The following is a 24,907-nucleotide window of genomic DNA, read 5'->3' as shown; positions in this document are numbered from 1 at the left end:
GAACAATGGACCATCATTCTGCTGACTTTATGGATGAGCCCCAAGAAGCTCTCCCCTTTATTCCACCTTATAGGTGACCCTGTCTCCACATGACTGTTATTGTATGTGTTCAACCACCTTTAGGTACAGTGGGGGTCTCCGGTCTCTGGTACAATTATTTTGGGGTCGCGGGTCAAAAAGGTTGAGAACCACCGTTTGGCCCACAAAGACAATTTCATCTAAATCAGTGATTGCTGTCTAAAGTGACTGCATGTATCCATGGATGGATACATGCTTACTGATGAGGAATTCCACCACAATGACAGAGTTTTAATGCACAGACGATTTGGAAGTCTTAGTAAAAGTGTATTTTTAGGAAAATGACTGTTTATCCTCTTTGCAGGAGGAAAACGGTGAAATTCTGAGCCCGTTTGTTGCAGCCGTGGCGACCTCCACAGTACCAGCATCGACTCAGGCAGCAGGACGGGAGCGCTTTGGGGAGTTGAGCTCTGTGTCCTCTTCATCCTCCACCGTGTCTCCTCTTCCTCTTCCTCAGCCTCAGAGTCCGGCTCAGGCCTCAGCGTACCGAGGGAAGGAGGGCTCCTACGAGGCCCGCTATCAGTCGCCTATCGATGACTTCAGGGTATCCCAGGAGGCTTTGCTGGACCACATGGACCCACAGAACCGAAGGTAGTGGTTGGGTGTGTGCCTGTGTGTGTGTGTGTGTGTGTGTGTGGACTCTGGACATCCTCGTGTCTTCTTCTTCACCCAGGATGCTGCGGAGGACCAGAATGGGCGCAGAGAACCGTGTGTAAGTCCGAGCCAATCGGGATGCATTCCTGTCCCCCCCCCCCCCCCCCCCGCCCAAACACAGTCTCCTCTCTCCGTACTGATGATGTCACTGACTGCTGTGAACACTGTTTCCATGGAAACTCGCGCCACCGCTTTGGCCTACATTTCAGGCAGCTCTCCCTCCCTCCGCTCTCCCCTCACCACCACCACCACCACCACACGCCTAATGAGGAAGAACTCAGACCCTGGAGGGTCTATGTGGGCGTGCCGAGAGGAAGCTGACAGCTCAGACAGGAAGAAGAAATCCACAGCTGAAAAAAAAAGCAGTTTAGCAAAGGAGTGCTCGCTGTTGGTGTTTTTCGGTGCGATAGCAGTCGATGGATCAGTTTGAAACTGTTTCCAGTCGCTCGTCTCGTCTTTATTCAGCATTTCTGAATCTCCCTATTTATTCCTGCTGTGTGTCAGTGTGAGGACAGCAACAGACAACCTGCTCTCAAAGAGCCCCCCCTTCTGTTTTTAATTATTCTAATTATTTAAACCTTTAAACGATCATAATGTGACTTTGTTTTTTTTATGTTCATGTGGGAAACATGAGGACTCTCTATGGCTGTGGTTATCATCTCCCTCCATCTCCTCTCTACAACTGTGGAGGATGCTGAGCGACTCCAGTTAATCTGCCACAAACAATGTGGACGAATGTGAAAGAAACGTCACCGACTTCTGTCTAACACACATTCCACAAGCTGCGCATCATTCCTTCGTTTCACAAACGCTGCGTTATTTCTCTGTTTTCGTCGTCTGCCTCTGACGTCTAGGGGCCGCAGAGCACTCTGATCATTTTATTAAGCCATTCATAATCATCGATACTAATGTCACATGAATTGATTCATGCAAAAACAGTTGTTGCAAATGTTTCTAAGTGTTGCTTTGGGACGATGCAGGTCCCAGAGTTCATGATGAGATGTTCTATTGTTTCCGTAGTTTTAATTGCACTCATTAGAACAAGTTTTAAAAAGCCTGTTCAAATATGTATTAATTTTAGGTTTTGAACAACAACAAAAAAAAATTTCACTGCTGCCAAATTGTGTCAGCGTTTGCTAAAAAAAAAAAAAAAAAAAAAAGAAAGAAAAAAGTTGTTTCCATCATCTGTAATGTTAATATTTTAAAATAATTTCATCTCCTTGCTTTTGTTGCAGTGTCACATCACCATGACTCGGTGGTTTTTTTATTGCCTGTATGTTTTTGCTGCTCCAGTATCAGGTTAGATTTCACTGAAATGAGCTTCATCGTCCTTAACATCTTGTTTTTTCTACTCGTCAACGCTCAGCTAAAAGTGCAAAGGTGATGTCACTTCCTGCCTGTGGGTCTGTTGTAGCTGCGTTTTGGCGGCTGAGGTCAGGAGGAGGTCGTCTCCTCTGTGACCTGAGACTCGTGACGTTTTAACAGGTTTTTATCTGAAACAGTGTTTTTCTTCGCCATCGCATTACGACACGATCGGATATTCCCGCACAGTGTTGGACCACTGGGGCGGATCTAAGCCATATGGTGGGGGTCGTGATATGAAAGAGAGGATCTTTGAGGCCTCAGGAGAGTTTTCAAGAGTTCAATCCCAAAGCTTGTGGTCGTTTTGGATTATTTGAGCTCCCCTTCAATGCTGCTTACTGCTGATGTCTGCGTGCCTCCATGTTTGTACTGACTGAAGCATCCACCAACCTGTAACCAGGTCAAGCTATAACCAGAATACCCACAGACGTGTGTGGGCGCACTAGGGCCGCCTTTTCATTTTTTTTTAAATTTTATTTTACGTTTATTTTTTACATTAATCTTCCACTCCTCGTTTTTGTTGACGTCGCCTCATTTACAATCGCCTTTCTGTAATGTGCCTAAACGATGGAGAGGAAGAGTACTCATGTTAATTTGCCTTTCATATGAAGCATACTCAAGCCTGAAAAGTAAATAAAATACTACTTCATACTAAACTGTCGTCCTGTGTTTGTGTGAGGTTTCAGTGAACGAGTGGTTTAATGTATGTGTGCAGCAGCAGCAGCAGCAGCAGCGACCGCAGACGCTGCAGGAAACCAAGTACAGGTGTGAAGACGAGCGTGACAGCTCCCCAAGGTGGGCACTGAAATTCATAGTCCGTGTCAAACCTCCATCAAAATAAAACTGTATTTATTCTAAATGGTTACAATAAACCAAGAGTTTGATTAATAGTCTCTAAACCAACTGGTAAATCTGTGCTGGTGCACGAGTGTGGTTAACATTCAGTAACGTTCAGGATTTTGAATTTTTGATTTTAAAGTACTTTATTAATCCCTGAAGGTAAATGACATCACACTAAACATGCTTCTCACACGCATAGGCCTGAATCACACACATGCATTAATGGAGAGATGTCAGAGTGGGGCTGCTTTTACAATAACGGGAGCAGTGTTGGGGTTCAGTGCCTTGCTCAAGGTGCCCTGGCACCTCTCCAGCTACCAGAACAACTTCGTTTTTTTTGGTCCGCACCGGCACTTGAGCCGACAACCCTCTGGTTCCTAGCCTAAAGTGAAATACAGTACATTTATTGTGAGATTACATTTACCTGAGGTCAGGGTTGAGGTCAATTACATTATTCAATTACAATTACGTCTTTAATTATCCACATTGAATGGATAACATCATCGATTACGGTGATAGGCATTTTTATTTTTGGTTTGAGCATCTGAGTCTTTTTGTCAGCATAGCCCTGGATCCTCAAGAGAACTGACAGGTTGACTTGATATGAAACCTATTTTAATACTTGTTAACTACATATGTGTGTAAGCCATAGAATTGTTACATGATTCCCCAATTACAAAGTCAATTATTTAAACTCAATTACAATTTCATTACGATTACAACACAAACATATTTTTCCAATTTTGGTTATAGTTATAATTACTTCATAATTGTAATTAAATATAAAATTCCAATTATAATTGGCCCCAACCCTGCCTGAAGCATCATCTGTTTTAAGTCATACGTGATGCCTATCATTTTACTTTCAGCTGATCAACAGAGCCTCTGAAATCAAAGTGAACAGATGTTTTATACTTAAAAGATGAAGCAACTCTTAAAAACTTCTTTGCCTCTAAATTAAACCATTGTGTGTCCTTGTATTGACCTTCATGTCCCTGCTGGGAAATAGTAAATCTCATTATTAATCCTCAAATATTACACAACACATTTCACCCTTGGGGTCAATCTGACCCCAGGGATATTTGCCTCCAGAAAATGATTTTCAAAAAAATTGCTGACCACACTTTTGTGTCAGACACTGTATACTTGTTGATGCATAATTAACCCCTTGATAATAAAACCTTAACATGTTCTCCAGCGCCACCATCAGGCCAAACATTTAAAGTAGAATTCATCCATCCATTTTCTTCCGTTTATCCGTTGCTAGGTTGCGGGGGCAGCATCCTTAGCAGGGAGGCCCAGACTTCCCTCTCCCCGGCCACTTCATCCAGTTCTCCCGGGGGGGATCCCGAGGTATTCCCAGGCCAGCCGAGAGACATAGTCTCTCCAACGTGTCCTGGGTCTTCCTTGAGGTTTCTTTCCAGAGGGACATGCCCTCAACGCCCGAGCCACTTCATCTGGCTCTTCTGAATGCGGAGGAGCAGTGGCTCTACTCAGAGCCCCTCCCAGATGACTGAGTTTCTCATCTCTAAGGTAGAACTAAGCCACCCTACGGAGGAAACACATTTCGGCTGCTTGTTCTTTTGGTCATGACCCAAAGCTCATGACCATAGGTGAGGGTAGGAACGTAGATCGACCTGTAAATCGAGAGCTTCACCTTTTGTGAACAAGGCCCCAAGGTACTGGAGCTCCTCCACTTGGGGCAGGACCTCATCTCCAACCTGGAGAAGGCACTCCACTCACGGCATGATGCAGCCAACAGGACCACATCATCTGCAAAAAGCAGTGACGCAATCCTGAAGCCCCCAAAACCAGACCCCCTCAATGCCCTGACTGCACCTAGATATTCTGTCCATAAAAGTTATGAACAGAATCGGTGACAAAGGGCAGCCTTGGTGGAGTCCAACCCTCAGTGGAAATGAGTTTGACTTACTGCCGGCAATGCGGACCAGGCTCTGACTCCGGTCGTACAGGGAACGGACAGCCCCTATCAGGGGGTCCGATACCCCGTACTCCCGGAAGAATCCCCAAGGGGCACGGTCGAATGCCTTCTGCAGGTCCACAAAACACATGTGGACTGGTTGGGCAAACTCCCATGCACCCTCAAGGACCCTGCTGAGGGTGTAGAGCTGGTCCACAGTTCCATGACCAGGACAAAAGCCACATTGCTTCTCCTGGATCTATCCGGCGGACCCTCCTCTTCAGTACCACCGACTAGACCTTGCCAGGGAGGCTGAGGAGTGTGATCCCATAGTCGGAACACACCCTCCCATCCCCCTTCTTAAAAAGGGGGACCACCACCTCGGTCTGCCAATCCAGAGGCCCTGCCCCCCAATGTTCACGCGATGTTGCAGAGTCGTGTCAGCCATGACAGCCCCACAACATCCAGGGCCATCAGGAACTCTGGGCGGATCTCATCCACCCTTGGGGCCCTGCCACCGAGGAGCTTTTTAACCACCTCGGCAACCTCCGCCCCAGAGTTAGGAGAGTCCACTCCCGGGTCCCCAGGCTCTGCTTCCTCATCGGAAGGCGTGTCAGTGGGATTGTGGAGGTCTTTGAGGTATTCTTTCCACCAATCCACAACGTCTGGAGTCGAGGTCAGCAGCGTACCATCCTCACCATAGACAGTGTTGACGGTGCACTGCTTCCCCTTCCTGAGATGCTGGATGGTGGTCCAGAACCTCTTTGAATCCGCCTGGAAGTCATTCTCCATGGCCTCACCTCCGCTCAGTACCTGTCTGCTGCCTCCGAAGTCCCACAGGCCAAAAAGGCCCTCTAGGACTCCTTCTTCAGCTTGAGGGCATCCAAATCTTCTTACATTTACTGACAACATTAATGACAAGAGTATGAACCCTACTGGTTGTGGTGATTGATCTTGATGTTGATATGGTCGTTACTGCAACTTTCAGTGTATCCACTCAAAAGTATCAACTCTGCACCTGCAGGTGTTGGAATGTAAGGTCATACATTGGTCACATGCACAGACAGGTTTTACACAGCTAAAACAGCTTGGGGTCAAAATGACCCCAGAGGGACACCAATACAGTACATTTAAAAAAAAAAAATCAGGCATAAAATGATAATTTTATGCTTAATTAATGCCATCAAATTAGGAAAAGTTGTGAAATATGATTTTTTGAATGGTAAACATTGAATGGGGTCAAATTGACCCCAAGAATAACAGGCGGGACTATGATGTGTATGACTGAGCTTTGTATGGTTACATTTGTGTATAAGGAAACATGCATCAACAAGTATTCAACCCAACATTGAGATAAAAGAAGTTTCTCTTCACGCTGAGGGTTTAGAAGATCCAGGTCAGACTGTGGATTTCCTGTTGTGGTAAACGTTCTGTGTTAGCTTCAAGTCAACTGTCTCAGATAAAGAATGTATTAAATATTATAGGTCAGTGGTTCCCAACCAGGGGTACAGTTAGTGGATAAAAATATGTATAAATGTACTAGTGACGGACCGATACATCGGCAGGTCGATAGAATCGGACAATTTTTGTGTTTTTTACGTGCATTGGTCAATACGTGAAGCTGCGTTCGCCGATCCGCATTATTTACAGAGAGCAAAAATATTTTTTACTTGTTCTCGTTCTACATCACCTGTTTTTAATATTTGTTAAATATTGTTTTACTTGTCGTTCTACCTCACCTTTGTTGATTTCAATAAATGTTCCTTTTTTAAAAAAAAATTGAGACTCGTACCATTTGTTATCATTGTGTAATTTTTATGATGTAAATTGAGGGAGCAACAAAAGTAGTATCGGCCCCAAATATCGGCTCAAGAAAATCCGCATTCTGTATCGGTCATCAGCTAAGGTATCGGTTATCCCTAAAATGTACACTAGTAGCAAAAAAAATCCTTAGTTTTAATATTTGCATCTGACGACATTTAGTTGTAGAATGTTGGGGGAAAGCTGGCCCGTAGTGATATGAAAATATTTGTTATAAATGAGAGTGAACTGTACAAGTTGACGTTAGGGGTGGGCGATAAGGACCAAAATATTGATAAAAGATATAAATCTCAATAATTTTATTTCAAATGAAATCTGACCAAAAAGACAATTCTTGGTTAAATGTGATGATCCAAATGCTACACAGGCACATTTACTATCAAACAGCTGCACAAAATGTGCCACTTTAGTCTTTTCCTCCTCTAAGGGACAGCACGTGTGAGTGAGTTCTGTAGTGTGGCTTGTTTAGGGGAAGATCTGGGTTAGGACGCACTGTTCTGAGAACTAGTGAAAGCAGCGACTCTTAAAACACAATAAGCTATAAAAATATGTATTTTGATATAGGTGATATTGTAGTTTTTTTATATCCCCAAAAAAGAAAACTTGATATACAGTATCTTGAATCTAGATGTATCGCCCAGCTCTAGTTCATGACTTGCTAGATGCAAATGAGAGTTCAGAGGCAAACATGCAAACGACATGTAAATAAAACAACTGGGGTACTACCGGTAAGTGAGCGATAGCGGTTACTTTTTATTTAAAGACTCTAGGTCACTCTACTTTGCATTATGACACTTATAAAGAGATAAATTTGACTTGTTATTGAATCAAAAGTCACCACGTTCCTTTTTTACATGAAGAAGAACCATAGTATCATAAAATAATGAACACAAGTGACACTAATGTTCTGAAGTTGAGGCTCGATCCCTAAATAAATAAAATAACCTGAAGCTTTCAGTTTATTATAACAGTCGTTATTGATACAGTTTTTTAATAAAACTATCAAAGTCCTGTTCTTTTCTCCAACACTTAAAATGGCTTATGGTGGATAATTGTATCTGATTGGATGTCTTTTATTTATGAAATTAAAAGTAACCTCAAAACAATATTTTGTAGACTTGTCTCAACTAATGACAAAGTTTAAAAACACAAGTATTTGTGTGTAAATCAACGTTTTACTCTTGAAAGAATGCAGAGCCACGTGTTGAATACATTCTGTTTATTTGGCAAATGCCAACCGTAAAAATGTTACATGATCACAACAAGGTTTTGGACCTCTGGTAAACGTTCACAGGTTTTAGTTTTTACGGTCGAGCTTGTTCGATAAGAAAGTTTTGTAAAAACCAAAGAACGTCAGTGACATAAAGAAGCACTCGATGCTACAACGCCAACCGTAACTCATACAGTCAAACAGGTTTTCATCAGTTTCACACAGGCTCAGATCCTCCACGCGTCTCTCTGTCCTGGAGGTTACGTACTGATCCTAAAGGGCGGTCGCCATGGAGACGCTCGCTGTGAAAGCCGAGCTTAGTCTTAGTTAGTGACGAAGAGAAAAAATATACAGACGACAACGGGGAAAAAAAAAAAATCAACATTTCTTTAGATTTACAGTCAGGCCAGCAGCAAAAAAAAACCTGTGGCGTCATCACAGAGTTCTTCTCCCTTTTGTTCTTCTACTACTTCTCTCCACCACAAGATCCAGTCTGAGCAGAACTTTCCTGCTGAGGGGAAAATGGCGGACGGTAGAGTAATTGGAGAGAGCGTGTGCATGTGAGCGAGGACGGGGTGAGGCGGTGGAGGAGAAGGGAGAGGGCAGATGGATGATGGGAGGGAGGGAGGAGTCAAAGGCTGCGGGGTCCGTCTCACTCGATGGGGGAGGTCAAGCCAAGCTCGGGGAGTGTGAAGGAGGAGGAAGAGGAGGAGGAGGGTGAAGGTCTGCGTGTCCCTCCTGTTTGATCCTGTTACGGATGCATCTGTCATCTCTTCCATCAACGCCGCCGCCAAACTTCATCCTTTAGCAAAAAGCCTCTTCACTCAGTTTCTGTAACAGTTAAAAAAGAAAGAAAAAAAAAAAGAAGAAACATTAACCATCATCTCCAGGACAACAAACAAAAACATTTAAATGCATGGGAAACTGGTGGCCCTCAGGCTAATTTTGTGCAGGCCTCAAAGTTAATGTACAAAATGATAAAAATACACTAAACAGTAAAAGTGCAAAAATTGCTCCCAAAAAACACACATTACCACAACAAAAACAGGCAAAAATACCAGAAAAATATACCAAACTTAAACAAACAAAAAAACACAGAATACAAAAAAATCTGACAAATATACAAAATGACAACAAAACAACACAAATCTCCCCACTAAACATAATAAATCACAGAAAAATACACAAAACCAACCAAAATGAACTAATGAAACAGAAAAATCTACAAAACAACAAAAATGCATAAAATGAGGGAAAAATATCCAAAATAATTCCAAAAACACACAAAACAACAGAAATACAGACAAGAACGTGCATTGTGAATGTGCATTGCTGTTGTAAAAAGATTGCACTTCATGTAATGTTGACCTTCCACAACATGTGCAGACAAGTTAAAAAACTAAACAAAGAAAAACGTAATGTGGCCCTTGAAACAGACAATCATACAGTTGTGGCCCTGTTGTGATAAAAGTTGCCCACCCCTGCTCTACAACCGTCCACATCACTGTGATGTCAAATATGACACCAGCCTTCAAATGAGTCGCCTGAATATCATTTATATAAGACGGCAGATCCAGCTGGAACATTTCACAAATATCCATAAAAGTCTATATTAAAAAAAAACTAACAATTCAAATTTGATGGAAAATACATTTACAAAAGCCTTACCACAAACATGCATACATTATATTGAGTTTTACACCAAAATACAGTCTCAGTGTTAGAGTTGTTAGTTGTTAAAATTCTGCCCTTTGTTGTTTTTCTCCCTCATTTAAATAAATAAAGGTAAACATTTGAAACAGTGATGCACATATATAGAGTTTTTCCCCAGTTATTAAAATTACAGATCATTTTGACGAGGGCTGAACTGAATTAATTGCATTTGCGATATTATCGTGATATCATGAAAGGCAATTTTCTAATCGGAAACGCTGCGTTTATTTATTTATTTATTTTATTGTTTTCTTGTCCTGTCTCGTACTGTCCTGTTAAGTTCAGAGATTGTTTCAGAAGTTCAGTCCACATGTTCACGTTTCATGAAAGGTGAAGTTAGTTAGATATGTGGAAGAGGTAAAGCCACAGACTTGTTTGCTTTATTGTTGTAATCTGTGCTTTAAAATGTATATTTTATATTTATTTAAAGTTTAAATACCAGAAAAATATACAAAACTAGATTATATACAAAATTAGATTATTTTACAAAATCGTTTTGACCTTAAATGGCTGAAGAGAAAATATTTCTCCTTTTCTCCCTGAAGAACGATCACTTTTAAACATAATCCGACAAATCTGTTCCTTATGTAACCGTGGTAATAATAATCAGGTTTACCTTTAGTTGTTGTCTGGTCAGTGTTTGTTGGTCCTTCCTCTGATCCGTCGCTGCTCACCGGATGCGTCACGCTCTTCTCTGTTGGTAGCGTCTCCATGGGGGAGGACTGGACTATTGGCTCTGGTTTGGTGCTGGTCCCACCATCACCACCATCAGCAGCAGCAGTTTGTTCTAACCTGGGTAAAAGCGTCACCTTGGAGGAAAACCATCGTTTCACAGCGTCAGCCGTCAAACCACTGGACTGGACCAACTCCTGCAGCTAAACACAAACATGCTGGGGATGAGAACCAGAGCTGGAGCTGAGATGCTGACACAGGAGCTTTTTACTGTTGGGATGTTCAACATCAATACCATCACTTCTACTGGGAAACAGCCATTCAAAGCTTGGTTAGACAACAAAGAAGGAAAAAAGTATAGCTTTTTAAAAGTTGTGTACTTTCTACTTTTGCTTAAATAAAGGATCATTTACGCAGTATCACACAGAACATGGGCACGTTTGTATATTTCCAAACTAAACGGTTACATTAAATGGAATGTTCCCAGTTCAGACAGTAATTATTAGAGGTGTGCATTGCCATGAATCTGACGATATGATACGATTCACAATACAATATATCCCGACACTAAACAACACAATAATAAGTACAAATTTCACCTTTACGAGTACAAAATGGTATGAAAAACAATTTATTTAATTTCTTTAACTTGTAAATGGTAACTAACTGTAATTCAAGTACAAATATCAAAAACAAGTTGTCTATTTATTAAAATGTCAAATTCAATTTTTCAAAAAAGTTTAACTTTTGCTTCTACAACAGATTCTGATCCTAAGTTCTTAAATTCTTTAAAAAAATAACCACATACATCTATAAAAGTGATCAGTATGTTTAATGAAAATTAAATCAACTTCCAAACTAAAATGCAATGACGAGTGAGGTTGTTTAACAGTGACTTCGCGTTTACGTGCTAATGTTATTAAATGGTTTATTTAGTTAAAAAATATGATGGAAAAACGTTTTGGATCGATAAGATAATTGTTCCAAATCTAGGGTGTTTTCTTATACCCTTACTAATTATTATGTATTTTTTAATCATTTATGGTCTGGTTCACCCACAGAAAAGCACTTGTGTTGCTCATGAAGCCAAATTGAAATATTTCTGTTCCTGTTTTTCAAACCTGTAATAGTTTTGAGGTTGTGTTTTGGTTCCTGACCTTTGACTGTTCCAGCCTCCCGTGAGCATCAAAGTGAGCCTGGAGGATCTTGGCTCCGCCCTTCTGCAGGTCTTCGTCTGCAGCCATGCTCTGGTAGGCGTCCAACCACTTGAGCAGGCCGTTCTTCTGCACGTAGCGACTGTCTCCGAACCAGCGCACCACCTCGGGGCGAGGCAGGCCAGTGGCTGTGATCAGCTCGTCGTACTGGGCGGCGCTGGGCCACTGCGTGCGGGCGTAAATCAGTTTGAGCTGGTGGAGCTGCTCTGCGGTCTTCTTCGCTCGGGCTGCTGTGGGTTTGGGGGAGTTGGAGGGTTTGGGGGTGGGACACTGGCTGACTTTAGGTGTGTTTCCTGGGGAGGAAGCAGGTGTGCTGATGGGCTGAGGCGCTACAGCTGAGGCGTCTAAACCCTCAGCCTCTGCTTTCCCGTTGGCCTCTGTCACTTTCAGCATCTTTAGGTTTATTTTGATGGGGTTGACTTTTTGCTCCCCTGAACTGTCGTCTTTTAGTTTGTCATCTCCGTCCACCTCCATCTCCTCCTGCTCCTCCTCCTCCTCCTCTCTCATCGCTCGTTCTGCCTCCTCTTTCTTTTTCTCTGCTGCCACTTTCTTTCTCCTCTCAGTGAACCAGCCGTTAATCTCCCGTCTGGTCATTTTAGTCTCTGATCGCAGTCTGTCTACCTCCTCTGCTGACGGGTCTGGGTTCTCATCAAAGCTGGTCTCTAAAGCCTTCACCTAAACGTCACAAACAAGAAGAACATCTCAGATAAAATAGCAACATCTGCATGCTTCCAAATCAAATAACATCTTGTCTTAATTAATTTCTTAATATCGCAGATCTTAAGCAAAACTGCTGTTGCAAATTATGAGCACAAGGGTTAAAACTACTATTATTAGTAATCTGTGGAGATATTTCGGAAACAAACAAAGGCTGCAAACCTGAAAAAAAATGCAGATTTGACCTCCAAAGGTTTCAAATAAAGTTAAGATTGTAGCTCACCAATGATGCATCCAACTGTCAGTAACTAAACCCCCAAAACTACTTTTCTTCTGACAAATGTATTTGGATATGAAATAGTGTTGGTGATCGATTCTAGTCTAGTTCATTCAATTTGGTGTATTTTGTTGTAAAAATATAAGGGTGACTGCCCTCTATACGTAATCAAATGTTACTATTGGTTGAGAATGGTGGTTTGTGACGTTTTGATGGCGTAACCCCCAAAACTAGGGGTTAAGTTACACTTTAATGGCCTTAGGTGAAATAAAACAAAAACTAATACATAAAACCAGTTTCTACAAAAAGGCTTCATTATTTAGATTAATTAATCATAACTCGACTCGGGTTCACATACTTTCCAAATTGGCGCACTCAACTTGTTATTTGCAATTCCTACATTCAAAGACAAATATTTGTAATTCATGCCAATGGCAATCATAATTATGTTTTTCAATTATTTGTTCAATTACAATTGCAGGGATTGGCATTTTTTTTTTTTTTTTTTAAATATAATTTTTTTTTGTAATATTAAGTTAATTTTCAAACACTTACACAATTAAGCACCATAATCTCTTTCCAGGTACATCCAAAACATGATCTTAATTTATTTTATTAAACTATTAACTTAATGACTTAAAAGGATTTTCCCCAATTTTTGTGTGTAATTGAATTGTAATTCATGTAAATTACAGCTACAAAGTCAATTACAATTATATCACAAATTGTAATTATAATTGACCCCAATCCTGCCAATGAGTATTTAAAATAAATAAGATAAAGAAGTGTCTCCTTCTATGATGGAAAATAAGCTGCTAATTATAACAGGACAAGGAAGATGCACCGTAGTTAAAAGTGAATTAATGCAGTCCATGAATAAATAACATGACTCCTTTCTTGACCTTACATTAAAGAAAAACCTGGAATCAATACTTCAGCTTTCAGTTTTCCCAAAGACAAGTACCTCTAAAGGTAGTATATTATGTATATGAAGGTGCAGTTAATCTGAGACAATCTTAAACTAAGGTGAAAACAATTGTAATGATAGTTCATTGCTGAGCAGCTAAAGCTAATGCTCACGAAACCAGTATGTTTTAGTGCTTACCTGGTGAGGTTCCCTCTCTTTGTAGCGGATAGCAGTGAAATCAGGTGAGGGCGCTCTAGGGAGGCGACGGGATGGTGTGGTGGGAGAAGTCGGCGTCTGTGTTGCTGAGGGGCTGAGGGTGTCAGAGTTGTGCTGGGGCGTTTTCGCTCTGCTGTTGTCGGACAGGTCGATGGGGTGGGCGGTGCCGCCGCATGGCGTACTGGTACCAGTGGCCGCGCTGGGCTTATTCTGTCCCCCTGTGCTGGAACGTGCACCTTTAAGGTTGCGAAAGTTGTAGCGCCGGTCGCTAAACCACTTGCGCACTTCTCGCATCGTTAGCCCCGTCAGAGTAATGAGACGGTCCACCTCCTCCTGGCCTGGAAACTGGTTGGCCTGGAAACTGTCTTTCAAGGCATTGAGCTGCCCTGGAGACTTCTTGCCTTTGTAGAAGCTGGCATCCAGGAAAGTGCTCAAAGAGCTCTGGGAGGTGGAGCTGCTGCTCTGCGTCGCTGCGGGGGAGGGCGATGATGACTTGGAGGCAGGTGAAGAGCCCTCTTCTATGTTGATGGGCGGCAAGTCACGTGAAGAAAAGCCGACATCATCTACACTGGTGCTGGTTGTGGGTTTTTTGTCGCCACTGCCACTTGACTCTTTGCTTCTCTGTTTGTTGCCTGTGGGTTGTTTACTGTTGCTCTGCGCGATGCTGGGTTTCTTCACTTTGCTGCTCACACCAGTGGGTTTTCCATTCACTTGGCTGGGACTATTGCTTTTGTTACTGGGGGTGGTAGTTGTACTGCTGTGTTTACCATTGACACTGCTCGCTTTTGAATGACTATGATTACTGCTTCGTACACTTAAGTTGATGACACTGGCTTGACTGCTACCAATTACATTGCCTGTCTGCCCTCCTCCACCTTTACTACTACTACTGCTGCTAATGATGATGTTACCTGCACTGCTGCTGCTGCCCACAGCCCCCCCCATCATGCTGACGCCTTTGTCTGCCACTAGGGCAGCAGTGGGCCGAGCCTGCATCATGGGGCGAGCGGCTGCCTGAGGTTTAGGCGTGACGGCGAGGGCCACAGGTGCGCTGCTCACCTGGATGCCATTCGCCACCACGGGCTGGGTGACGATGACTCCTCCCTGACTGACGAGAGATCCTTGTAGGATGTGAGGGATACCCGTTGCTCCCAGTGAGGCAGGCAGCACTGTGATGGTGTGCTGTGTTGCGTTGGTTAAAGCCCGTGTCTGGTTCTGGGAATTTGCAGGCGATGTTTGAATGATGGTGTTGAACATCTTCCTCCTAGCCTCCTCTATTTCTTCAGGTGACCAACTGATGCCTTGCATTAGTCTTTGAGCTGTGAACCAAATTTTGATCTGCTCCTCTGGGAACTTGGTGACCACGGTAAGGTAGCAGAGCTCTGCCTTTGTGGGATACGGGAACTTACTGAAGGAGGTCTTCAGGAAGGAAGAGGAATCCATGGAAGCACAGTAAGTGGGAATGCTGCTCAAGGGAATCATCACCTGGGCATAAATTGAAATGTCAATCATTAAGACAATGATAAATGACAGATTTTATATCCTGTTGAAGGAATGCTCACCTTGGGTAGATTTTTAGAGGATGAAGATGATGCATTCGAGGTTACTGTGACTGGTGCAGAATTTTGAAGAATGCTGTTGTGAACGACTGACACCACCTGAAAAAATGTAAAAGAATGTTAATTTAAAGTAATAAAATGTGATTAAAATCATGTCATCCTTAACAGCCGCCTTTACCTGTGTGATAGGTGTCTTTATAATGGGTAATGTTCCTGAGCCGTTCACTATCTGTATGGCCGAGGGCAGCGAGACCTTGGCTGTTCCATTGTGGACAATTGTAGGAACATGAGTGGCTGTCGTTGCTGAGGTCTCTTTCTTCTCCGAGTCTTTTGATGCCGCTGCAGATTTTAAATCTGCGGAGGATTCGTCAGAAACTGGGTGGGACACGACAATCCTTTTCGACTCCGATTTGCTCTTTAGCATCCTCATGATTGGCGTTTTGGTGATGGAGATCTCATTGTCCTTTCCTAAGTCTGCTTCAGGATCCAGATTCTGCTCCACCACCATCCTCTTGATCCTGTTCCTCAGGTGTAGAGTCGCATTCAATGTGCTGGGATGAATCCTGGCATTATGAAGGGCCAGCCCCTCAAACTTGGGTGCTGAAACACCACAGCTGACACAGAAAAAACTGGGATCTGCACGAAAGCTGGGGTGGCCAGAGTAGACATGATCCAAGAACAAGTTAAGGTCAAGGGTTTCAAAGTTACAAGGCTTACATGTGTAAGTACCAGCGCTGTCTTTGACAGCTTTTCCCGCCTCTGGTTTGGAGGACTCAGCAGTGTCGAGTGGGCTGTGCCTCAATGCTCCAGAGCTTTTGAATTGACATGGAACAACGACAGAGTCAAAGTGAAGCTCCTCTGAGGGGTGAATGATCTTGCTGGGGATCATACAAGGGGTCGTTGACTTCCTCTTGCTGGCCATGGTGTGAGCAGAGTGGGAGGAGGAGGAGGGGGTCTTGGTCAAATGGCTAGGACTGGGGTGTGAACGAGATGTATGGCCTACTCTTTGACTATTGGCCACGCATGGGGGTAGAGAGGAGGGTGATGGGACGTTTCCATGTGTCCAGTTGTAGTTTTCACATCTGATGTTAGAAAGAAGCTGCTGAAACACAAACAAAAAGACTTTTCAGGTCATTTATCTGCATCCACCGTTACACACTAAGCCCTTAATGCTCCCACAAACACTTAAACAATGTACAAATGCAGAAAAATAACAACCAGATCAGATTTCTTACGTCGTTAACACCAGTATCCAAGAGATAGGAAGAAAAATGTTTTACAGCCGATATGTCAAGAACACAGAGGCCTTGTCATTAATTCTGTAAACACATATTAAAAAAATATATCTTTTACACTAAAGTAATAAAAGAAACCCTTAGCTTTAAAACCTATCTTTTATGAGGACTTCCAAACAATCTGAGTCTGCCTCCTGACTGAACACTTTGAGGGGAGAGCTCCTGTCCTTAACCCTGCTTTCCCCTCCCCCATACAACTCTGCTGCACTTCCCCTGTTTCAGACACACCCCCACTGGCAGAGCACATTCGCTGATTTTCTTCAAATCCACAGGCCTCTGTGGCTTCACCCAAACACCTTGATGAAGTTTGATACACAAACACCTAGGCTGTGAATAACCCTCTTAAAATAAAGTACACCTGAAAACCAGCAAAGTAGCTGCTTGGCATTGGTTCATTACTATCAGGATGATGTAGCAGTTTGTGAGAGCCACAAATACAAATGTGCCAGATTTGAATTTGGAAGTGTTAAGAGTGGTCACTCAAATCTGAACATTTCCAATACTACTACTGGTTCATTGTCCTCAAACAAAATGGCGATGCTTCCTGCAGAGGAGTTTTCCCCTCCCTGCTTCCCCTCACTCAAGCAGAGAGGTGGTGATGCAGTACTGGAGGACAGCTCGAGGGCAATACAACCACCATCTTTCATACCTCCACACAACGCAACACACCACACGATGGACAATCTGAAGCGCAACAAAATTCTAACTAACTAACAAATGAAAATAATAATAAAGATTAAGGATTAAAACTGGGCACAACTTGCCTGAGGGGAATTTTAGACAATACGAAACCCAAAAACAGAGTGTGCGTCGAAGTGTCAGCATGTCTGTTTGAGTCTTTACTGATATCGGACCTTCTTTGAGCAAAACATTGTTTAAAAGTTTCATTGTACACACATTTGCTTCACTGAATTGATTCACAGTTAACAGATAGGGGTGGTGTTGTGACAGATGTCTCTTCACAGACTCTAGTAAAGGTCAATAGTTTCTAACAGTGAGTTGCAAAAAAAAAAAAAAAGTTGAATTACGTTCTATCTTAGAATGAAAGTGAATGTGCATTGAGATAAAGTAGCTTTGTGTGTTTATGTTAAGTGTCGTCTCGTCTCAGGTGTGAGAATGAGGGGTTAAAAAGGAAACGAAGTTTGCAACTGTGCAGGAATCTGGATACGCCCCCACCCCACCCCACCCCCGAGGAGGGAGAGAGGGTAACTGCCCTGGGCTTGGACCGTTGTGCATGTATCCCCCCCCCACTCCCCTGCCATTCATTTCTGCATCAGAGGGCACCACTCTGCCAAGGCGGCCAGATCACGTGACCGACACAAAGGCTTATGGGTGGGCAATCTTGCAGCCATCCATCACGTGGTTGTGCTGGGTGTGGGTGGCAGGCGAGAGGAGAGGGACGACGAGTGGGAAAGAGGATGGTGGGGGATGGGCACTTGGCTTGGGGTGAGGAGGAGTGTTAACTATCATAGAAGAAGCACTGAGGTGTTTCAGTAAATTCTTCTCCCCGATACCCCCCCCCCAAAAGCACCCCAACTGGCTTGCCCAGCCCAATCCACTCTTGTCCTTTCAAAGCCCAAATCTCTTCCGAACTATGATCACAGCCCTTACCTCCCTCCATCCTTTTCCCTATTCACTGCACTGCCAAAACTGGAATGTGTGCAACCAGTGGACACAACCTGACTCTCATCCTCATTCTGTGGACGTGCACAACAAACACTTCAACAACAAAATAATGCCCGACGCAACCAGTTGATATTCAGCCATTCAACACGTAACTGGAAGCTTTGGTGGTGCTCACTTTAGTCTGTGGCAAAAGAAATTAAAGCAGTTGGGAACACAGTTTTCAGTAATGCCTGAAAACCAATGAGACGCTGAGCTCAGGAGACATGGGTGAGCCGAGATGTGGGCGACTCACGTCTCAGCGATGCCTGAACTAAGACGAGTTGTGTTGACTCACTAGTACTGGTGCAGCCGCTGAAAACTCTCATTTGCACACGATGACTGTGTGGCAGTGATCTTGTGTCTAATATAATGGTCAGCATTTGCATGTGTGCGTTTCATGTGGTTTTAAAGGAGCACAGGGCATTCATATGAATATGTTAAGGTTTTGTTTATTCAGACATCTTTTTATCAGGATATTTGATCTCCTTACATGTTTCAACTGTCAATCGCCAGTCTTCCTCAGAGGTGATTGCTTTGATGTATCCCTACAAAATGAACTTGCTGGAATTGCATTCATATGTAGTTAGTGTGTGCAAGTCAGATGTCCCATGTGGGGTTTAAAGAACTCCCAGTAACAACAAAGCCATTGTTTTTTTACCTTTACCTTCATATTGGGGATTATCTGAGCCTCATGCATGGCTCAGCCCAGCATGGGCTTCTTTCATCCACTGTCCTGACTCTTTGTAGAGGTCTGGGTTACATCACATTGATAGTGGTAACTCTATAATGCCTGTCCTGGACAATACCTTTACAACTAAAGCAGGGTGCACACATCAAGATTTTATCCAACAGTTCAGATTGTAAAATGTGTGTGTGTGTGTTCCAATAATCTCAACACAGCACACAAGCATTCTGTCCAACCACAGACTTCCTCCAAGCACAAAATCAACTTGATCTAATGCTCCGTTCCAAGCAACTCTGGGATTTTCTGACCCTACTTTAAAAAGTGACTTGGAACGCCATCTGAAGTCTGGGCTTCCACTTTGATCAAATCTGGAAAAAATTCCAGTATTTAACCCATCAGAAATGTTTGAGATATTTTGACATGCTCAAAATCAGAAAAAGTTTTTATTTGCCAAGTACAGTTTAAAAACCATAGGAGGAAATAAATTGGTAATTGGTGCGAAGAACAGAAAAAGAACAAAAAACGAACCAAAAATAGCAATAATAAAATAATGATAAATATAAAGGATAAATATATACATATATACTAGGATTGTGCAAAATATTGATACGACTATATATCGCAAAGTTTCATCTTGCAATACGTTATCAATTCACTGGTGCCAAATATCGACTTTTTTATTTTATTTTTTTAATTACAACATACAAGACATGACAAAAACAAAATATATATACATGATATACAGAGATAATGCAGTACATACACAGTGCAATGAGACAATAGGTGAGGAGTGGATATTTACAAATGTACTCTGTGTGTGTGTGTGTGTTTGTTAAGAAGAGTCACTGTACACTTTGTTTTACTTGGCTGCTGTTGAACTCGTTGATCGGAATTTTAAACTTGGGAAAGCCAATTTCTGAGTTGCGTGTTTCTCGGTCAGCTCACTTTTTGTTTGGCTACATTCTGTTCCACGTTAGAAATCATGGGGTCATGAGTCGGGAGTCGTCGGCTTTCCACAGACACATGAGGAGTTTTGATCATAAATATTGAACAGATCTAATATTTATGATTGTCTGCCCGAGCCCGTTAATCTCATAAAACACAAGGAAATCTGCCATCCTTGGTCGGAAATTGGGGAAAATCGGGACAAAAACAGCCCAATTGTCTTTATGTGTAGCCCGCTTAATATTATTACTGCACTAAGCACACAGGTGCAGCACGGTTATCTTTGTGTGAAAAAAAAGGTGGATTGAGTAAGTTGGAGGGGAGGTGTACACCACAGGCAGCCATCGTGTCATTGGCTGCACTTTCTTCTCTTTTCCCTCCCTCCTCACCTTAAACACCCCCCCTTCACTATTCTCTCTCTCCTCCTTTTCTCCAGCAAGTTTGGCCCTGGGAGACGGGTCGGCAGCGCCACTGGTGTGTTACCGTTCCCATAGCAACCACCTCCTACCCCCCAACCAGACTGTTCCTCTAAAGTGCATGCATGTGGGTAAACACACATCTCCTATGCCATCCAGTCCCTGCTTAGAGCAGGCCTCAGTCTTCCACACTCCCCTGTGAATGATATTCAGAGGGTCCCTGCCCTGCTCCTATTTCACTGCCTCTCTCATGCGGTGTTGTCTAGTGCTAGGTGCAGTCGACGTAGTTACGCTGCTATTGGCCAGGGCTGATGGCGTTTCTTTCTATATCTGCCAATCGTGCTACCTTGCACCTCATGAACTCTGAGTTCTACTGTTAGAACTTCAGCGACTTCCTGAATGCACTGGGTATGCAGGGCCTGGAAATTTGACAAAAGCGACCGTTTCTAATCAAGCCTTGGAGAAAAAAACTCCAACCCATGGGTTGTCTCAGCTAATGATCAAGTCTTCATGTTCACGGCAAATGCAAACCATCTTCCATCTGACCTGCTAAGAACTTGAAGGTTTTTACACACTGATAAACTAAGTCCACAACTATAAAGGTGGACAGGTTAATGTATTTCAACTTCTCGTTGTCTTGGATCTGGAAAACAACAAGACTAAATGACTGACAGTTCTCCCATTGCATCAAAGCATTTGATCCCAGGCTCTGTTTGCGCTGCCTTCAGGTCAGGGAATGGAAAACTGCGTGGGTTGCAGACGGCTGAGTTGCTGTGGCCGTATCAAACGCATGTTGAAACTGGGTTGCTATGAGAGGGGAGGGAGAGAAAAAAAAATGGCGGCGCCCCGTACTCTTTGCTATCCAACCTAAAATGGCTGACATCACAAGCTGTTAACCAGCCATGCAGTGCAGGAGAGGAGGCTCCTGCTGCTGACCTTAACATGCTCACCACTGACATTAAAGAGGCTCACCCAACCAAGACCATAAAAAGGACTTGTGAACAGCCGGTTTAATGGTGACACATGGAAAGAGATCTCTATGTAAATGATGACACGGGTCAGTCCAGAGAGCTGGGAAAGGTCGAGGACAAAGTCTAAATCTTGATGATTGTCATTTCAAAAAGAAATCTTGGTTAGTCATTAAAAAGCCAATGTAAAATAAAGTTTTTCTGAAGATGAAAAATGAACAAAAAAAAGTTCAGGCCTGAACACAAATCTAGAAAAGAACGAGGTCTGAGGGGCGCTGATTGATAGAAGAAGCAAGATTAAGGGACAGACACGTCACTGACTGTTACCACCATTGAGATCAAACAATGCTGATGGGTGTCTTTCTATACGCAGCTTTGTCAAACAGGCTTCTGATCCACATGTGGACACAAGGTCTATCCCTGAAGGTGGATTAGGGCAGTGTCAGGGCCTGAGACTCACGTGGATAACAGAAAACAAATTAGCTGTCTGAGAAGGCTTGGTTCTAATCCCAGGAGTCACACACACACTCATGACAAACTCTGGAAACAGACAGTTACCTCATGCATGACTGCTGGGAGACATCACTAAGTCCTTAGGGTAAAGTTTTCCATTTTAAAACTTCATTGCAATAACCTTGACATTAGTTCATAGCAAAAACATGATGGGGCAGCAAACCAAATAATGTTTAAAAAAAAAAATACTGTCAATAATACCAATCAGGAGTATGAGTCAAATTGATTTTCCATTGAATGATCTAATATTGATTCATCAAATCCTGAAATCTAGCTTGTAATACATTTGTTCTACCGTGTGTAATAATTAGTGATAGACCGATACATCGGCCGTCCATTATTATTGGCCGATTTTTGCGTTTTTTACGTGTATCGACATCGGCCGATACGGGCTGCTGTGTTTGCCGATCCACAATATTTACAGAGTGCAGAAATATTTTTTACTTGATCTACATCACCTGTTTTTAAGATTTGTTAAATATTTTTTACTTGTTCTACATCACCTGTTTTTAAGATTTGTTAAATATTTTGTACTTGTTCTATATCACCTGTTTTTAAGATTTGGTTTTTACTTGTCATTCTACCTCACCATTGTTCATTTCAATAAATGTTCCTTTTTTTTTAAAAAAAAAAAATTGAGACTTGTACCATTTGTTATCATTATTATGTCATTTTGATGATGTAAATTGAGGGAGCAAAAGTAGTATCGGCTCCAAATATTGGCTCAAGAAAATCAGCATTCCGCATCAGTCATCGGCTAAGGCTGATGGAAAAAAGTATCGGCCCTAAAAAATCCATATCGGTATATCCCTAGTAGTAATGCAGTGCTGTGGGCTCAAGTAAATAAATACATAAATAAAAATCTATTTAAATTGATTTTCCATTTAATGACCAGATATTGACTAACAAAATCCTGAAATCTATCATGTAATTAGGGCTGGGTGATATGGACCAAAACTCATATCTCAATATTTTTTTCTCAAAATAGCAATGTATGTTAAATTTTCTAATGGAAAATTCCACACAGGCACATTTATTAACAGCTTTTTCTCCTACAAGAGACAGCATGTGTGAGTGAGTTCTGTAGTGTGGATGTTTAGGGGAAGGCCTGGGTTATAGGCGATAATGCAATTTTCTATTTCGTCAAAATAGAAAACTTGCTATATCTTGAATCTCGATATATTGCCCAGCTCTACACGTAATATCTTTTCTAGCACGTGTAATGTGGTGCTGTGGGCTCAATGCTTAATGTAAACATTAATATTTTTAATAATGCACCAAGTTAGAGTTATTTTCAACTATATACAACATTAGTTGCCTAATAATCTCTTCCATATACAATGTAAATTGCTCCAGTGATTGAAATATCCTTAACCAAATCACAAATCATATGGAATCATATGGAATCAAATTAAATCGCAAATCGAGACGATTTGACAAATCTGAATTGATACTAAGGCTGAACGATCAATTGCATTTTTTTTTTCATGTCCTGTTAAGTTCACAGAGTGTTTAAGAAGTGCAGGCCACATGTTTCATGAAACGTGAAGTTAGTTAGATATGTTGAAGAGGTAAAGACACAGATTTGTTTGCTTTAAGTTGTAATCTGTGCTTTCAAATTTATATTTTATATTTATTTAAAGTAATTGTTTATTATGAAACAGATTGATTTATTGCTTGTGTTCATTGAAAAATACATGACAAGAGGCCCTAGAAAAATAATCTCATATTTAATTGCAATTGCAATTGCAATTTTGAGGAGGGAGGGGGGGGGGGGGATTCCAAAATCGTTCAGCCCTAATTGATACCCAGCTTTCTTCTTAATTATTGTCATGATGTAAAATAGGTGCAGATAATGATGAAAAAGGCAAATGTAAGTAAACAAAGTGTTGGTTACACTGTACTATTTTATTCCCACTGCTCAGCAGCTTTTTTTTTTTTTTTTTTAACTCTTTCTAAACTGAAGCTTTTCCATCTTTCTCTAAACTTTAGGAGGAGTGCTCCAAACTTCAGGTGCTCCTGAACGCATCACAGCCTCCCAAACACTGAACACACCTCACATGGTCAGGTAATGACGAGACCCCCCCCCCAGGTCCATATAAACTGCTCCCTCTCTCCCCCCCCCCACCACCCTCCAGCCTGGCTGTCGCCATTTTAGAGCAGGCGACGTGCAGCTGGCCAGCAGCACCGCTGATCCACAGCATAGGTGAGGCTGGTTCTGGTTCTCGCTACTTCAGGAGGTGAAACACTCGTGGCCGTGACTGTCAGTGAACGCACACTCACCTCGCTTTGTCAGCGTTTGGTCCTCCGCAGCGCTGAGTGTTTCAAACTAAGTTTACATGGATGTGGAGGGACGGTTCGGCTTCGTTGATGGACTACGAGGTGTTGGACCCCCCCCCCTTCCCGGGTCCATCGGCTGCTGATAAACGTCACACCGGAGCGGTCCTCGTGTAGCGGGCGCCCACCTTCGTCTGTCGGCGCTTGTTTATTTCGGGCGGTTCTCGGAGCTGAGGCTGGCGGCGGAGGGAGGAAAATACCACGGACGTACCGACAGCCACGTGACGCATACGTCACTGACAGTTGAGTTGGCGTGAGGGTACGAGAAAGTAACTGCACCGTTCAGCCCAGAGTCAGACCAACACCCACGGTCAGCATGGAGGGGAATGGGGTTCAGGTGCTGTTACGGCTCTGAGAATGTTAATGTCCGGGTCAAATGTTTTGGGACGGTGGCTCTTTCACCTGTCCCCTCACCAGGTAACCGCACTTAAAGGGACAGTAACTATTAATGCGTCAACAAGCACGAGCCCACAGTCACAAAAACACTCCAGTCCTCACTATTCATATTTATATCCAGTGTTGGGTAAGTTACTCTAAAGTGGTAATATATTTATTTTACTAGTTACTGGGATAAAAATGTAATATATTTGTCTTACAATATTACTGTTTTTTTTTTTTTTTTTGTTTTTTTTTATTTTATGTAGTTGAGTTAAACTACTTTGAGTGACTTTTGGTCCAGAACACTAATTATATCACAGTGATAGTGTTCTAAAAACATCTAAGTTTTGTTTCAGATACTTTCAGTTTAGTTTTTTTGTTCCCCATAAATTATATTTACCTATAATTATAATCTTTTTTTTTTCCTCAAATAATTGCAAACAGTGAGAAAACAAAGCAAATATGCACTTAAATTAAAAGTGCATGTGACTTAAGAGTTACTTTAATTGTAACTATTATAATATTACCACTTTTGTAATGAGTTACACTACTGAGTTACTTCAAAAAGCAATATATTACTGTAATATAGTACAAAAGTAACTAG

At 42.3% G+C, this 24,907-nt stretch overlaps 2 protein-coding genes across 4 annotated transcripts in view; one reads left to right on the top strand and one right to left on the bottom strand.

Moving 5' to 3' along the window:
• Positions 1-2,750, top strand: part of plcg1 (phospholipase C, gamma 1) — a 32,473-nt gene extending 29,723 nt beyond the window's left edge. For both annotated transcript variants that reach the window (XM_028452899.1, XM_028452897.1), the window contains exons 32-33: positions 383-669; positions 752-2,750. In XM_028452899.1, coding sequence (XP_028308700.1) covers positions 383-669; positions 752-794 — 330 coding nt within the window. In that variant the 3' untranslated portion in view covers positions 795-2,750. The remainder of the gene's footprint in view (positions 1-382; positions 670-751) is intronic.
• Positions 2,751-7,880: 5,130 nt separating this feature from the next.
• On the bottom strand, positions 7,881-24,336 carry zhx3b (zinc fingers and homeoboxes 3b). Of its 2 annotated transcripts, none has more exons than XM_028453689.1 (7): positions 23,872-24,336; positions 15,280-16,203; positions 15,105-15,200; positions 13,525-15,027; positions 11,429-12,160; positions 10,216-10,474; positions 7,881-8,717 (listed from the first exon to the last, which is right to left on the bottom strand). In XM_028453689.1, exons 2-7 carry the CDS (start codon positions 16,021-16,023, stop codon positions 8,707-8,709), a joined length of 3,345 nt encoding a protein of 1,114 aa, XP_028309490.1. In that variant the 5' UTR covers positions 16,024-16,203; positions 23,872-24,336; the 3' UTR covers positions 7,881-8,706. The 2 variants fall into 2 exon arrangements, with proteins under 2 accessions (XP_028309490.1, XP_028309491.1); XM_028453690.1 differs by having other exon boundaries at positions 15,280-16,200.
• Positions 24,337-24,907: the final 571 nt, after the last annotated feature.

The sequence above is a fragment of the Gouania willdenowi genome, chromosome 7 (genome assembly GCF_900634775.1).
Source record: "Gouania willdenowi chromosome 7, fGouWil2.1, whole genome shotgun sequence".
Taxonomy (NCBI): domain Eukaryota; kingdom Metazoa; phylum Chordata; class Actinopteri; order Blenniiformes; family Gobiesocidae; genus Gouania; species Gouania willdenowi.
This window is presented reverse-complemented; position numbering and strand designations above follow the sequence as displayed.